Source organism: Rhincodon typus, chromosome 10 (assembly GCF_021869965.1).
Source record: "Rhincodon typus isolate 14 chromosome 10, sRhiTyp1.1, whole genome shotgun sequence".
Classification (NCBI taxonomy): domain Eukaryota; kingdom Metazoa; phylum Chordata; class Chondrichthyes; order Orectolobiformes; family Rhincodontidae; genus Rhincodon; species Rhincodon typus.
In genome coordinates, this window is record NC_063341.1 from 15,946,753 (window position 1) to 15,961,803 (window position 15,051).

The 15,051-nt window shown below is 36.4% G+C and overlaps 1 protein-coding gene across 1 annotated transcript in view; it reads right to left on the minus strand.

Moving 5' to 3' along the window:
* The window catches only part of cdc73 (cell division cycle 73, Paf1/RNA polymerase II complex component, homolog (S. cerevisiae)), a 169,630-nt gene that overhangs the window by 92,209 nt on the left and 62,370 nt on the right, over nucleotides 1–15,051 (minus strand). The window contains exons 9-10 of the mRNA XM_048602051.1: nucleotides 14,582–14,660; nucleotides 2,585–2,649 (exon numbers count right to left, since the gene is read on the minus strand). Of these exons, the coding sequence (XP_048458008.1) occupies nucleotides 2,585–2,649; nucleotides 14,582–14,660 (144 nt within the window). The remainder of the gene's footprint in view (nucleotides 1–2,584; nucleotides 2,650–14,581; nucleotides 14,661–15,051) is intronic.

Consider the following 15,051-nt stretch of genomic DNA (forward strand, 5'->3'; position numbering starts at 1 on the left):
AACTGCCTGATCCAAACTAATGATCTAGATCTTGGTGTGCAGGGGACAATTTTAAAGTTTGCAGATGCAAACCTAGACAGTCTGTCTCTTCATTATTCCTTGTTAAAAGTCATAATGACCCAAGATGAACTCTCGAGGACCTTGCTCATAATTTATCAACTGGACAAACTTCCATAAATAGCTATCCTTCATTGTAACTTTAGATGAATTACTCATAAGCCATTACTGTAGTCATTGATATTCAAGGTGAAACTTGTCAAAATACTTTTTGAAAATCTAAGTGTACCAAATCAAGTGTGATCTCAAAATCAAGTTTCCTGAACAAATCTCTGATTTTATGCTCACTCCCTTCAAAAGAGTTCATTCAAAATTGTTCTGAAGACCTGTTCCCAAATTAATGCTAAACTTACTGCCCGATAGTCTGATTCGTCGCGTGGCCCATTTTAATAAACATGATTCATTAGTCCATAACTGGAGAATGTCAACCCCCAAAATGGTCAGCTTTGCATTTCAAGAAAAATTATCCATATCATTTTACTGGTTCAGGTAAAAATGACTTAGGACCCTTTCCCAGGTGAACAAATGGCTGAGTCTGAACAAAGAAACTCAGGATTACCGAAAGGTTATGCCATAGGAAGCTTCTTTAGTTTAATCCATACTCCCAAGAATTTAATTCTGGTGTGAGTGACAGAAGACTCCTTTGTTCATAGACAGTAGCCAAGTAATTGGTAAAACATTTGTACAGTTTTAAAACAAAGAAGAAACAACATAATTGTCGACCAGTTCCCCGAATTGAAAAGTCTGGTTACCTTCTACAGGATGCCTTTTAGAACAACTGACAAGTAAAAAGAGTAAAGGAGGGTCACTGGACTTGAAACATTAACTCAGTTTCTCCAGGAATTTTTTGTTTGTGACACATGAAACACATTTGATTTGAAGTTCAAAATGCCATTATAGTCCACACAAGTCAATTGACAAATCGCATGTGAAATAACATGAGACAGAAAAACAATGCTGCTTTGGAGATTATACAATAGCTCCAGCATGATCACAATTAAGCAGCCTGTCCTGCTCTCTAAAGTAGAGAGAACAAAAACATTTCAGTAAAGACAGAAGCAGCAAACATTGACAAGTGTGAAGTTTTCATTTGTTGGGAACATTTACTTTAAGTGCATTGAAAGGGTAATGAAAAACTTTCATATCCCTAATATTTCACAGAAAAAATATTAAACAATGCATTTAGTTCAGAGTACAGAGAGATTGCGTACAGTACCTTTAAAATACACTATCAAATGAAAAGGCAATTACCCATTTATTCAGCATAATATTAGTGATTACATTGGCACCGCCTTAATCGCACAACAGTTCCACTAAGTAATCAATAAAACTCAAAATTAAGACACCTTCCAACTGCATTCCACTGCTACAAACTGTTACATATTTCTTATGTCTATGTACCTAGTTATTACTGACCTTATTCAGTTTGAATAGTGTGATCAGCACAAGAGGGGAAATAAGAAGCAAGTGACTTACACTATTAATTACGCGACTGAATATTTTCTTGGCAACTTTACCGTCACTAACAACAGTTAGAAAGTAATTATCATGGCTCCGGCTCCATTAAAATTAATGGTCTATTGCACATCTTATGTATTTAAGCCAGTTTTCATGCTGCTGTCACTTAATAATAAAAATTATGGTGCGCCACTGAATCTGCAGGTTCGAAGATTAAACCAAATGATAGCACAATATTGTACTGCTCTTTTGCCCAATTTATCTTTTGTTTTCCTTCACAATAACCCCTGCTCAAGGACAGACACCTTCTGCTTCCCATAAGTAATCTGTAGCCTCAGGAGGGTAATGCCATCCTGTAGCAACCTAATTTAGCTTCTTCAGAGTAGTGAGAGATAACAGTAAAAGAGGCGATTACCCAATTAAATATACATTTCTTAAAATGGACTGTTGGGAATTATAGCAGAATTTGCCACAACGAATTGTAATTTAGACTGATTTTGGATTGAAGGTAGATTAGCCTTTCAGGAAAAGGCTCAAATCAATCCCAAGGATTTTATTTCAACTGCTTACATTATGCTTAAAAAGGAACAATATAGTTCTTTAAAAGAGTATGATGACTTAATGGTTACATCACTGAAACGGTAGTAGTATAGGGGCTTGGACTAAAAATTTCAAAGACATGAATTCAAATTCCATCATGCCAGCTGGAGAATTTGAATTCAGTTAACAAAAGTAAAATCTGGGGGGAAAAAAACTACTTTCCATCATGACTAAATTAAACGACCAGACTCAAATTGTTAAAAAAATCATACTTGGTTCAAAAATCCTTACCTAAACTAGCCTATGTGACTTCAGCCCCCACAACAATGTGATTACTACTTAAGTGTCCTCACAGGCTAGTCTTGCTGGATACACCAACATCCACTGAATGAATTCTTAAGGCATCAATTTGCTATTTGTCTTCTTCCAAACTATGCAAACTGAGCACAACAAACCTTTTGCATGTTTTGTATTTAAATGTTAAATTTCTGCTGATTTTCAATCCATTAGACGAGGAAACATCACTTACCGTCACAGATTTGAGTGTCATACCATGGTAGGTGCCCATTGTATCAATCTTGAAACCTTCAGTTTCTGAAAAAATAAAAGAACAATCAATTTTATGTATAAAATGTACAGAATGTTTAACAGCTCATCATCACATACAGCTTTAACGGAAACCAACGCAAATCAAGATACTATGTAAATGGGTACAACATTGTTATAATCAGGGAGGAATGCATGAAGGGGAACAACATGGCAAAGAGAATACTGGCAGTACAAACAGTAAAAATAGTTTACAGTACATCACTGCACATCTATCCCAACTGAACCTCACATCAGGAGGTCTGATTTCACCAGAACTCATCCTCAATCACGTGCAAGCAACATGTATTTAAAGGGAACACATTTTACTAAGGATCTTGAACAGCAGCCAAAAGTATAATTTCTTACTGAGATGCCTCTTCTTAGCCTGAATTAGTGCTGAGGTGAATTACATCACTGTACTAATCATTCTTTTCATTGGAGCTCAACAAACTCAGATAGAGTGGAAATGAATCTGGAACATTGTTATTTGTAAAGCTGACTTTGCCATGAGATTTCACCATTACAGCTGGAAATTTTCCAGTTTGGTGGATCATCCATGCTTACGTATGATGTAATTACATTTTGCCATGCTAGAACAGTAAATAAAAAAGGCCAAAAAGCATTAATGTAAGTTGAATTGCACAAATGCCCCTAAACATTCTCTAAAGTAGCCTATTTTTTAAATCCACTAATCACAAATAAAGGCCAAATAAGTTGCACAAAACAAGGAAAAAATTCCAAACTTACAAGAGCAACTCTTCAGACAAATAAAAAGAGTCGATAAAGACAACTTCATCTTAGTTCTGAAGATCAGCAGCACCAAGAAAATATATTATGGTATGAAACTCCAGCGAAACTACTAATTGATTCACCCATTTGGAAAGCCTGTGATAAAAATCTGCCTTATTAACCAAACTGTACAGACAGAATACTGTAACCACCTACATATACTGTTTAGCACTCTACAGCAGAACTTCTGTTGTGCTGTTCAAATTGAAACATGCACACCTGGATTAGAATGATGTATTCAATTTTTCTTGCAAAGAATATTTGTGACAATTCAGCTGTAAGTAACTAGGTGAGAAAGCTCAAGTTACCTCTTCCTGACTTGCATTGAAAATCTGGAACTGGACAGAATTCAATCTACAGCTATTCCAATCTATAACATTCAGTGCCATCATATGCACAAAATGTAATCTGACAACTATGTTATTCTTTCCACATGGCACTAATGCAGTAGGTCACAAGACCTTCAGGTTGTAACAGATTAACTAGGAAGGCACAGATTCAATCCTTCACAATGGTGAATTAACAACAACTTGAATCATGTAGCACTTTTAAAGGTAGTAAAATGTTCCAATGTCAAGTATGCTGCTTAGTGAAGGTGGGTAGTATTGCAGTAAGAGCAATTCTTTATCACTTTCTGACAACAATTAGTTGGAACTTTCTGGGTTTACCAGCACTCTAGCAAAATGTTTATCAATGTGTGTTTTTTACATCAAGTGCAGCCAGCAATCAGAGATGTATCAACAATAGAGATTTAACACATTAACAAATTAGTAATGGGAAAGTGAGGCGAGAGAAGATTAGAGGTGGACCCTACTAGCAAAAGAATTACTCACTAATACCTATTAACTTTGGTTTAATACAGTTCAGGTAGTCATAGGTAATCATTGGGGGAGGGGGAGGGGGAGGGTTTGGATTGGATGCTGTTCAAAGGGTCAGTGCATGTGTGATGGGCCAAATGGCCTCTTTCTGCACTGGAGGGATTCAATGATTTATTTTGTTTCTAACCAATATGGGTGAATTATCCAATGCAGTGGGGGGAGGAAAGGCTTCGACTACGCAAGTGTCAATGAGTCAGATACAGTTGTTCAAAATTAGTTGAGCAAACTCATTCTGCTCATTATCAAAAGCACAATTGCAGTTAGCTTATGGGACTGCTAACTTTAAAATTAGCTCACGTGGAAGAATGGCAGAGATGTATTTTCCTACTGTCTTTATGTTAGATGGCAGATTTATTAGAAATCTATATAGCATTCAGCTCCATTCCTTACAAAATGAACTGCTTTCTAACCACGTCTCCTGTCTCAATGAAATGTATCTCACTCCTTTCAAAATTGCATAAGCCAACATGTACAAAATAAAAGTAGCAAACAGGCCCTTGAAGATGCCTATTACCATTCGTCATATTATAGGATCAATTAACTCAATATTGGATTATAAAGTGAATTCTTGGATCACAGAAAACGCGGCATACTTAATATAACAAGTAACATTAGGCCTGTGGATAATTATTTGTGAAATTTATAATGCCAGTTCAGAGTAGTAACAACATTATCTGGGGTCAGGTTGTGTTTTAGCATTTTACATGACAGTCAATAGCAATATGCCAAATCTATTCGATTTGTCAGTTTTATTTTTTTAAAAATTTAAAATGTGTAAACTAGGACTGGCTTTTAAAAACAAAATGGGGCCACAATGTTTGATCCCAAGAATGGATGTTTAACTTATTCGTAACCCCGTTCTTTGTCAATATTACGTAAAATTCGCTGGGTTCTAAAAATAAAGTTAAATGACTGAGATAAGGAGAAAACATGAGAGACTTGGTAATAACCTAATGCTTAGAAAGGTCATTGGTTTTTAAAGTGTTTCAGTTTGGCAGAAGGAACATGTATGTGTGTTTAGATTGAAGCACTGTAACTCAGCAGTAATGGACTAAACTGTCACAATAACTGGGGAGAAAGCTGGAACTTTGATTGTCATGGAATTAAGTTTCATAAATATCATAGTTGATTGGATGCCATATAAGTAGCAAATAGCAAGTGCAAGGTAGGCTGAGGTCACAGCTCATTAAAACAAGAGATAAGCGTCTTTCTAAGAAGACACAAGCAAGTCTTAATAAGTTAATCAATCAGACCAATGTGGAAGGCATGACACACTTGTGACGTGTGCCAGTTGTCAAACTGATCAGTTGCTGGAGAGTGGGTAGCATCAAGACTTTGGATACATAGCTTCTTTGTATGAAAAGAACTGAAAAACAGCTTGCAGCACAGGATAAATTTAGCTAATTCAGGGAAGAAGCTGATTAACCAACGACTAAAAATGGAGACTGACCACCTGTTCTGGTCTGATCTTTGGACAAGTACACATAAAAGGGTTCATTTGTGATTGTGTGCATATGCAGATAAGATTTTTGCAGTATTTTTTGTCGTGGACTCTGTCCTCATAAAGAACATTAAGTATACTCCATTGTTAGAAATGTCCAGGTTTATAGATATGCAGAGTAAACCCAACAGCTCAGGGTACATTGGAATAAAAGCCTACACCCTGCTGAATTGAATGGCTGTTGTTCAACTGCAGTATTAAAAATCCTCAAGATTTTCAAGTCCTTTTGATTTTTATGGCATTGTACTGAACATATTCAGACAGTAAATATCTCAAAAGGCTCAAAAAATGAGTTAATCTCATAACTGAACATGCAATATAAAATACAATAGCACCAAAATGGGAAAGGGACAGTGCTCATCATTCATAACACTCACATGGCCCAAAGCCTTTTCATGCCCAGAATAAATGGTCCTCTCAGGCACAGATTTTAAACCCAAGAAAGTAGAGTGCAAAAATAAGATTGAAAACATTTGTAATTAGCAATATAAAGATTGGGAAAGCTGGAATCGAGATAGGAAAAACAGAGAGAAGTTTTATTAAAAAATCTCCCACAGGAATTAACTTCTGATCAAATGAGAACAGACCCTCAGGAAATAAAATTTTCTTCGGCAACAATGATCAATGATCACACCATTAAAATTTTCTTGAATACACCAGCAGTAACATTTTCTCATTTATTTTGAGTAATTAGTGGCCAATTACTTGCACTGCAACTTCACATCCAGCCTGGTGATGTGATTCTGTTATAGTCCAGCCTGAGAAGGAGTAGGGTAAATCTGGTCATAGAACTTCTAGATGTTAAAGTGCACTTGTGCGCGCTTCAGAAATAGTTTCCCAATTTACACGGTGATCCCAGTGACTGCTGACAACCTTACCTTCAATCTAACACAAATCCGGGTCAATATCTACATTAAATCATTCTACTTGCTTATATCCAGCTTCTATGATCTGTTGAAACAATCAGATTGCAAATATACCAAAACAGTATTTTGGATATTGAAAGCATTTTAATAAAAATATTAAACCACTAGGGATGACTTTGGTCATATTATTCATTATGAATGACCATGCATTTAATATTCACTTTTAATGATTTCGGCACTTTCCAAAAGAACGTGACAATCGATGTAGTCAATTTAAAAGAAACTTATTCAAGGTTTCAGTAGCCAACTTATGTAGCAAGGTCTCAGCAATGGGATAAAGAGCCAGTTTTTTTTATATAAATATAGCGCCAGTTGCAAAATAAATATTAGCAAACACCTGGAGGTTTCCACTTTTTTCCCCACCTTTTCTCTACTCAAACCCCTGTCACCACCCCATTCATTGCTGAATAACAAAATGGAATGGTCTAATGTCCTGTTTAATAATATTTCAGCCAAAAGTGAAACTTCAGTGCAATATGCTGTCAAAACAGTACTGACTGCACTGAAGTGCCCCTCTAGAATATGTGCTCAAGAGTGGTGCTCAGGTCCATGACTATATGTGGCTCAGTGAATGAACTACCACCAAGTCACGGTCAACAGCAAATGTAACACACTAATAATTAAACTGAATGAGGTCTTAAGGCAATTAAAAAGACAAAATTTAATTACAAGCGTGCAATAATTATTGTAATCTTAATGTTATCAAGATTCAGTCACCGTAGACAAAGTAGTATCTGGAAGTGAAAAAGCACATTTAAATTTGTGATGTCATATGGCTTTCTTTTCATCGCATTTACCTCTTACTACAACAAAAGTAATTGCATTTGCATACAGCCTTTAAATTTAGTAAAACACTCCAAATTGATTCCCAAAATTAACTTAAAATGTGATACACAAGTAGACAGAAGGTGACAAAAAGCTTGGTCAAAGATGCTGTATTAAGATTAGAAAGACGAAAAAGTTGAGAGAGAAAATTTAAAAATTAGGACTAGACTAAGATAATAGAGAACAAGACAGCAAACCATAAAGTAACAAGAAACAGGCATGCAAGAGGTCTGAATTGGAGGAGTGCAGAGATTTTAAAATTTTTAGAGATGACAAGGCCATAGAGGAATATGACAATGAAAATAATTCTAAAATCAAGGTATAGCTGTACCAAATGCTAATATAGTTCAGCCAGAGTTGAAGGATGTACAGGAACTGGTCAATGTTAGGATGTGGGCAGCAGAGTTTTGCACTGAACTCTAGCTTTTAAAGGGCGCTAGGTGCTAGGCAAAATAGGAGTGCAACAGAATAATCCAATCTAAAGGTAACAAAAGCATGAAGATTTATTTCTGTGGGAACTGAGATGAGACATACACAAAGAATGTCAGTTGTTACACAGGAAACATAGAAAGTAGATGATGGGTAGACCACTGGCTCTTCGAGCATGCTCTGCCATTCAATATGATGGCAGTTGATCCTCTATCTCAATGCCATATTCTCACTTTCCACACTTTTTGATGCCTTCAAAATCTAAACATTTATCTTTTTCTTGAATATATCTTGGTTTCCACAGCCTTCTGTGGGAGAGAATTCCACAGGTTCATGAGATTTTGAGTGAAGAAATTTTTCCTCACTTCAGTCCTAAATGGTCCACCCTTTATTTTGAGACTATGTCCCTCATTCCAGACCCTCCCTACATCTAAACTAGGAGGAATAAGTCAGTTTTTGTGATGGACAGGGAAGGAGTGGGAAATTAAGTCAGGAGAAGTATACATATATTTAAAAGTTTAAGAGGTGACAAGGCCATACAGGAATGTGACAACAAAGAGGAGAATTTGCCAAAGATGCAAATAAGTCCTGGCTGAACCTAAGGCAGCAGCCCGAGAGAAGGCAGGTCAGTGGCAAAGTATTAATGCTTTAGCAAAGTAGCAATAATGAATGAACAGGTCGACTGTTCTTTAACAAAAATCTGTTACCATGTAAAATTGGATGTTAGTTTGCAAATGCCTGGTTGGCACTGCTATACCAAAGACAATTTCAGTCCATAAAGGTCAAATGAGAAGTTAGTTACAATTTTTATCTCCTTTGAAGACTAATTACATACTGCAACATTATTAATAGTCAAGGCCAAATACTTACTGAAATTAGTGCCCCTCTAACTGAATAAGTAGCCTCAGTAATTATCGCATTTTTTTTTTTTAAAAAGAAGCAGCATACTCATCCACAAACATTTGACTGCACAGGTATAAGAACGCAAGAAACAGGGAGTAGGACATTGGGGCCTCCCAAGCCTGCCCACCATTCAACAAGATCACAGCCAATTTGCTCCGGCCTCAACTCTTCTTTCATGCCAGCTCTTCATAGCCCTCAACTCCTAGATATTTCAAAAATCAATCTAAATATTTTATGATCTCATCTCCACAACTTTCTGGCGTGGTGTATTCAGGCATTCACTACTTTCTGAGAGAAGAAATTCCTTTGTGCCTCAGTTTTAAGAGCATCCCCCTTCTCTTTAACTCTGACTCTTAGTTTGTGAATCCCCCCACCATCTACCCTATCGAGCCTCCTCAGAATCTTTTATGTTTTACGAAGTACACCCCTTGTTCTTCCCATTACCTGTTTACTGTCATAGATTACTCAACTGCTTCACCCCAGGAATCAAACTAGTGAATCTCTTATGAACTATCTCCAATGCCAGCACATCCTTTCTTAAATGCCTAGTCTCAAACAGTGCACAGTATTTCAAGTACAGCCTCATCAACACTCTGTACACCCAATGCTCTGTAAGACTTCCATATTTTAGAATGCTAACCCTCTAGCAACAAAGATGAAAGCCCATTTGCTTTCTTGAATACTTACTGCACATACATGCTAAAGTTGTGTTTCATGCAGAAGAACACACAGATCTCTATGCTGCACTTTTTTGGATTCTCTCAATATTTTAGTAGTAGTCTGCCTTTTGATTCTTCTTCCCAAAGTGCATGACATCATACTTTCCAACATTAAACTTCACCTACCAAGGTTTTGCCCACTCACTGGACCTATCAATATCCTTTGCAGATTCCACGTGCCCTCATCTCAACCTGCCCTCACACCTATTGCTCTGTTTATCGGCAAATCTGAATACATCAGACTTTGCCCCTTCCTCCAAGTCATTAATATCGAAGGCAAATAACCACGGCACTTGGCACTCACTAATTACTTTTCAAACTGAAAAAGACCCATTAATCCTGACTCTTTGTCTTCCTTACATTAACCAATCCTCAATCCATGCAAATACATTACCCCAATCCTATAAGCTCCTAACTTGTGCAATAACCATTTGTGTGGCACCCCATCAAATGCCTTCTAGAATTCCAAATAGACATCTATCGGTTGCCCTTTATCATCTCTGCTTGTTATATTCTCAAAGAACTCTAATAAATTTGACAAACACGATTTCTCTTTCACAAAACTGTGTGACTGTTCGATTGTGTTAAATGTCTTGCTCTTTCTTCCTTAATAGTGGATTCCAGAATTTTCACAAGAGCAAATGTTAGACCAACTTGCCTGTAATTTTGTTTTCTGCTTTCTTTCCCTCCCTTTTTGAATATCCTCCAAGGGTCACATTCATTTCAGCTACTCTTTCTTTTTATATACCAATAGAGCTCTTGCTGTTTTGTTTTTATTATTTCTTTCCAATTTATTTTTATAATCAATTTTCTGCCTTTTTATTAGCTTTTTAGTCATCTAAAAGCTAGATCCTAAAAGCTCTAAAATCCTCTGGCCTTTCACTCACTTTTTGCCAATTTATATATCTTAAGATTTTCATTGAACACTCTCCTTGGCCACCTTTGGTAACTATAGATGGTTCATCTTCATCATCATGTCCCTCTTTTTGATCAGAAAAAATTTTTGCCAAGACTTTGTGAAGTATCTGCTTAAAAGTCTGCCACTGCTCATCTACTAACCATCCCTTAAATCTACTTAAGCAGCCTATTCAAGACAGTTTCTTTTCATAATTCTGCAATTGCCCAAATTAAAGTTGAGTTTATTGGTTCAAGATCTAAGATGATTGCCAAAATAAATTTGAAATTCTATTATGTTGTAGTCACTACCTCCTAGAACATCCTTAACCAAAATTTCTCTTTAATCCTATCACATTACTCAATCTAAAATAGCCTGTTCCCAGGTAAATTCTACAACGTACTATAAGAAACAATCCCTGATGTATTCTATTAATTTGTCTTCCTTGTCCATCTGACTTGTTTAGTCAATATTCAGAATAAAATCACCCATGACAATTATTGTTCCCTGCTTACATGCCCCATTGTCCTACATTGAGACTCTAAGGGCAGGTAGATAATCCCACCTGTGACTTTTTTTTCCTTGCTATTCCTATTTCCACCCAAATGGATTCCACATTACAATCTGTTGCATATCACTACTTGTTACCACACTGATACCTTCCCTTCTTAACTGTCTACCCCACTTCCTTTCCCTTTTTAACCAGTCTTCCAGAACATCAGTTAGCCTTGACTATTGACTCCGCACTGCTGGTCACCCTGAAACCACATCTTTGTAATAACTATAAAGTCATATTTATTTATACCTTGTTACAATGCATTCAGAAAAAGAGCCATAAGCTTTGATTTTTTAACCATTGTTACTTAGACTAATTTGCATTGCGCTTCTCTGCTTATATTTTCTGTCCTTTCCTGTCACACTATCATTCATCTCTTCACTACCTTGCTCCTCTGTTCTTGTGTGTTCTTGAATGTTTAAACTTCCTTTCAATTGAATCCTGCTCCCCTCCACAACTAATTAATTTAAATCCCTATCTACAACCTTAGTTATATGATTTGCAGGACACTGGTCCCAGCATGGCTGATATGAAAACATCCCACTAGAATAGTTCTCTCTTACTGATGCCAGTATTCCATGAATCGGAACCTATTTCTTCCACACCAATCTTTCAGCCATCCATTTACCTCTCCAAACTTATTTATCCTGAGTCAGTTTTCACATAGCTCAGATAATCCTGTGATTACCACCTTTGTGGTTCTGTTTTTTTTAATTCATAGCCCTGTGCTCCTTGTAATCCCTCAGTAGAACCTCGTTCCTAGTCCTACCTATGTCATTGATACCTATGTGAACCAGGACAATTGGATTCTTCCCCTTCCACTCCAATTTCTTTCCAGCTCACAAACAATGACGAGTCTTGGAAACAGCTAGACAACATAGCCTTTGGGACTCTTTGTCTTTGCTGTACAGAATTGTAATATTCCCCCATCTATGCTGTCTTCCACTGATACAATGTTTCTTTTGCTTACCCCTACTTGATTGACACTCTGAACCACAGTGCTGTGGTCAGTTCACGTATCCTCCCTGCAGTGTGTGCCCTCATCCACACCAGGAGCAAGAACCCAATAACAATTGGACAATGGCACTCATTGAGTCAACTCCAAGGCTAAATTCTGGATCTCAATAACTGCCTCACTTACAGTTGTATCCTCCTGCCCTAACCACAGAGCACATTTGATATAATTAATCGAAGCGGAATAACTGACTCCTGAAACAGTGTCCAGCTGACTTGCTCCCTCCCTGATGTGTCACAGTGTCTACAGTTCAGACTCCAGCTCATCAATTCTGAGCCTAAAGTCCTCAGGCAGCCAACCTTTGCAAATATGATCACTGTGCATCACACGTGTCCACTAACTCAAACATTCTACAGCCGTAATACATCGCCCAGAGTTCTCTATTCCATTTTAATTAAATAATTTGGATGCTGAATATTTTAAGAGTGAATTTCCCAACTGTGCTTTTCAAGCAAGCTGCTCAATAGCAGAAAATATTTTTACGCCAAAAATTTACACCGTATTGTCATTTCAACAAGCCTTTGACATGATTTTCTAAGTTTAAAATATAAATGATATCCCAGCAAATGCAATTTTTCAAACTTTCCATTGAAATAGCCTGCAGACCTTCAAAGAACATGAATGCTTACACCATGAGAAACCTTGCTTTGAATCAAAATCTTTTGGCAAAGTCATTTTTTCATCCTTGAAAAAAGACTGCCTTTAAATAGGTATTTTCAAATTTGAATAATAAGGATCTAAATCATAGAATGCAATATGGCATTCAATCATAATGATGTACAAATGTTTAGTTCTGCTTTCCTTTCTCAACAGCCTTAAAAGCATTATGCAAAACTTACATTGCCATAATACAAACAAGTGCCCAGTTCCCAAATAGAGGAGAACGGATTTGAAATTTAGGATTAATCCAATATGGCATCTGGATCCCTGATAATTGCCATCCCTTCCACACTTCACACTTCAAGGATCTTAGGAGTAAAAGTCCATAAAGACACTAGGTCCTGTTCAGTACTTCAGCATTTGGTATTTTTTAATTCACATTTCCAGAAACGCCATTATTTTGTTTTTGTAGATTACAAGTTTAACATAATCTCCTGGTTTTTGAAGTTTTATTTAAAAAGCCCAAGATCCCATATGTTTTATTGACCAGCTTTGTACTTTCAAAAATTGGTGCATGTGTTACCAAGCATTTCTCTGTTCAGAGGGAGGGTCACCGGACCAGAAACGTTAACTCTGTTTCTTCCTTCACAGATGCTGCCAGGTCTGCTGGGCATTTCCAACAGCTTTGTGTTTGTTCCTGATTTACAGCATTCGCAGTTCTTTCCATTTTTATTTCTCGGTTCTTGCAGCTTTCTATTAAAATTGGATCATTTGCTACCTTTCATCTCTCCTCATTTTTCCTACTATGTCAATCACAGTCAAATGATTTCACCAACGGAAAACTTTATAAATTATTTTACGCATAAAGTCTTTCTGATCATATGTTGATGCTAATTTCTACATAATTCTATAGCTAATTTATATAGCACTTGAACTTACTCTTCATTTGTCACCTAACTGATAACACGTCACTGAAAACCCCTTCCCCTATAACTCAACAGAGAGGTGTTAAACATAATAAGTGTAGAAAGGGCATACTGTATTGAAAGACACTGCAATCAAATAGTTACTCCTGAAAATAGGAGAGACTAAACTGTTTGAACTTTCTTAAATAGGCAGAATTAATCCGCCATAATCAACAGTGTTTCTACGTAATTATTCTACACTCGGGATAATCACTAACATGTCTAAATTCTGAAGACTGGTGCTAAAATATTGATGCAAGATTTCTTCTGTGGCAATTAGTGAACATGCTAGTTTACACATCTTTCAGCAACAAATAATTCCACAAGCCAAACAGGGACTCCCATTGGGACAAGGGAAAATCAGATATAACATCACAAAATGTGAAAGTGATTTTATCTTATTTGTTAGACGGCATTAAAACAAAATAATTTTCTGTGGAGTCAACCTGCTTGCCTTTAATCTTGTCACGAGTTTTTGACAGATTCATTAAACCTTTTTGTACATTTCATTAAGTACTGACGTATCAAAAAGACTAACATTGATTCATCCTTCAACCTACACATCAAATAAAATTAAGGATGCAAATTAACTTGCATCTGATATATCAGGCAGCATTTAAGATTCCTATAACTTTTCCACAATGAGAGGTAAGTACATTACTGGCCTAAGCATAAATAAACTATTGAACACCCACACACTTGGGTTGCAAATTGATATTTTAAAATGATTTTAATTTTGATTTTTACTTCTCAGATTTGGATTTTATACAGCCACATAAATGGTATTTATTTGACCATCACCTGGTGACTGCCAATCTATTTAACTGAAGGAACAAATACTTTTTAGTAGAAATCAAGAAAGTCTCTAAATTTTTCCTTTTTTAGACGATTTGGAACAGGGAGGGAGTTTATATATTTCATAACATTGCTTATTTACCTTCCTTCTTCGCAAATCTTTCCTGATCATATCTGTTGTATGCTGCTGGAATAGGCTGTTTATTTCGCAATGCTGGATCCTGCAACACACAAAATTACACTTATTATCAAGCAACCATTACAAAATTATGCCTTTGAAATGAAATACAAAATTTGTAGGGGAAAAAATTTGGAAGAGGAATACATTTAACAACAAAGAGCTGAGCAAAGACTCACTCAATAAATGTACGACCATGGGAATTGTATTACTTGGGTATTAAGTCCAAATTGCAGTTCTTTTCTTAAACTTAATAGCTATCTTCCATGACGAACAATAGATCAGAGAGCTACAGTACAGTTAAGATTTTTTTGCATGCACGAATCATTATCTGTATCGTTCGCAAGTTTTCTACATGAAATTAATAATTTAATTAATTCAGTTCCCATGCTTATTCACCAAAACTATTTATCTTTTACTTTCTATCAACCGCT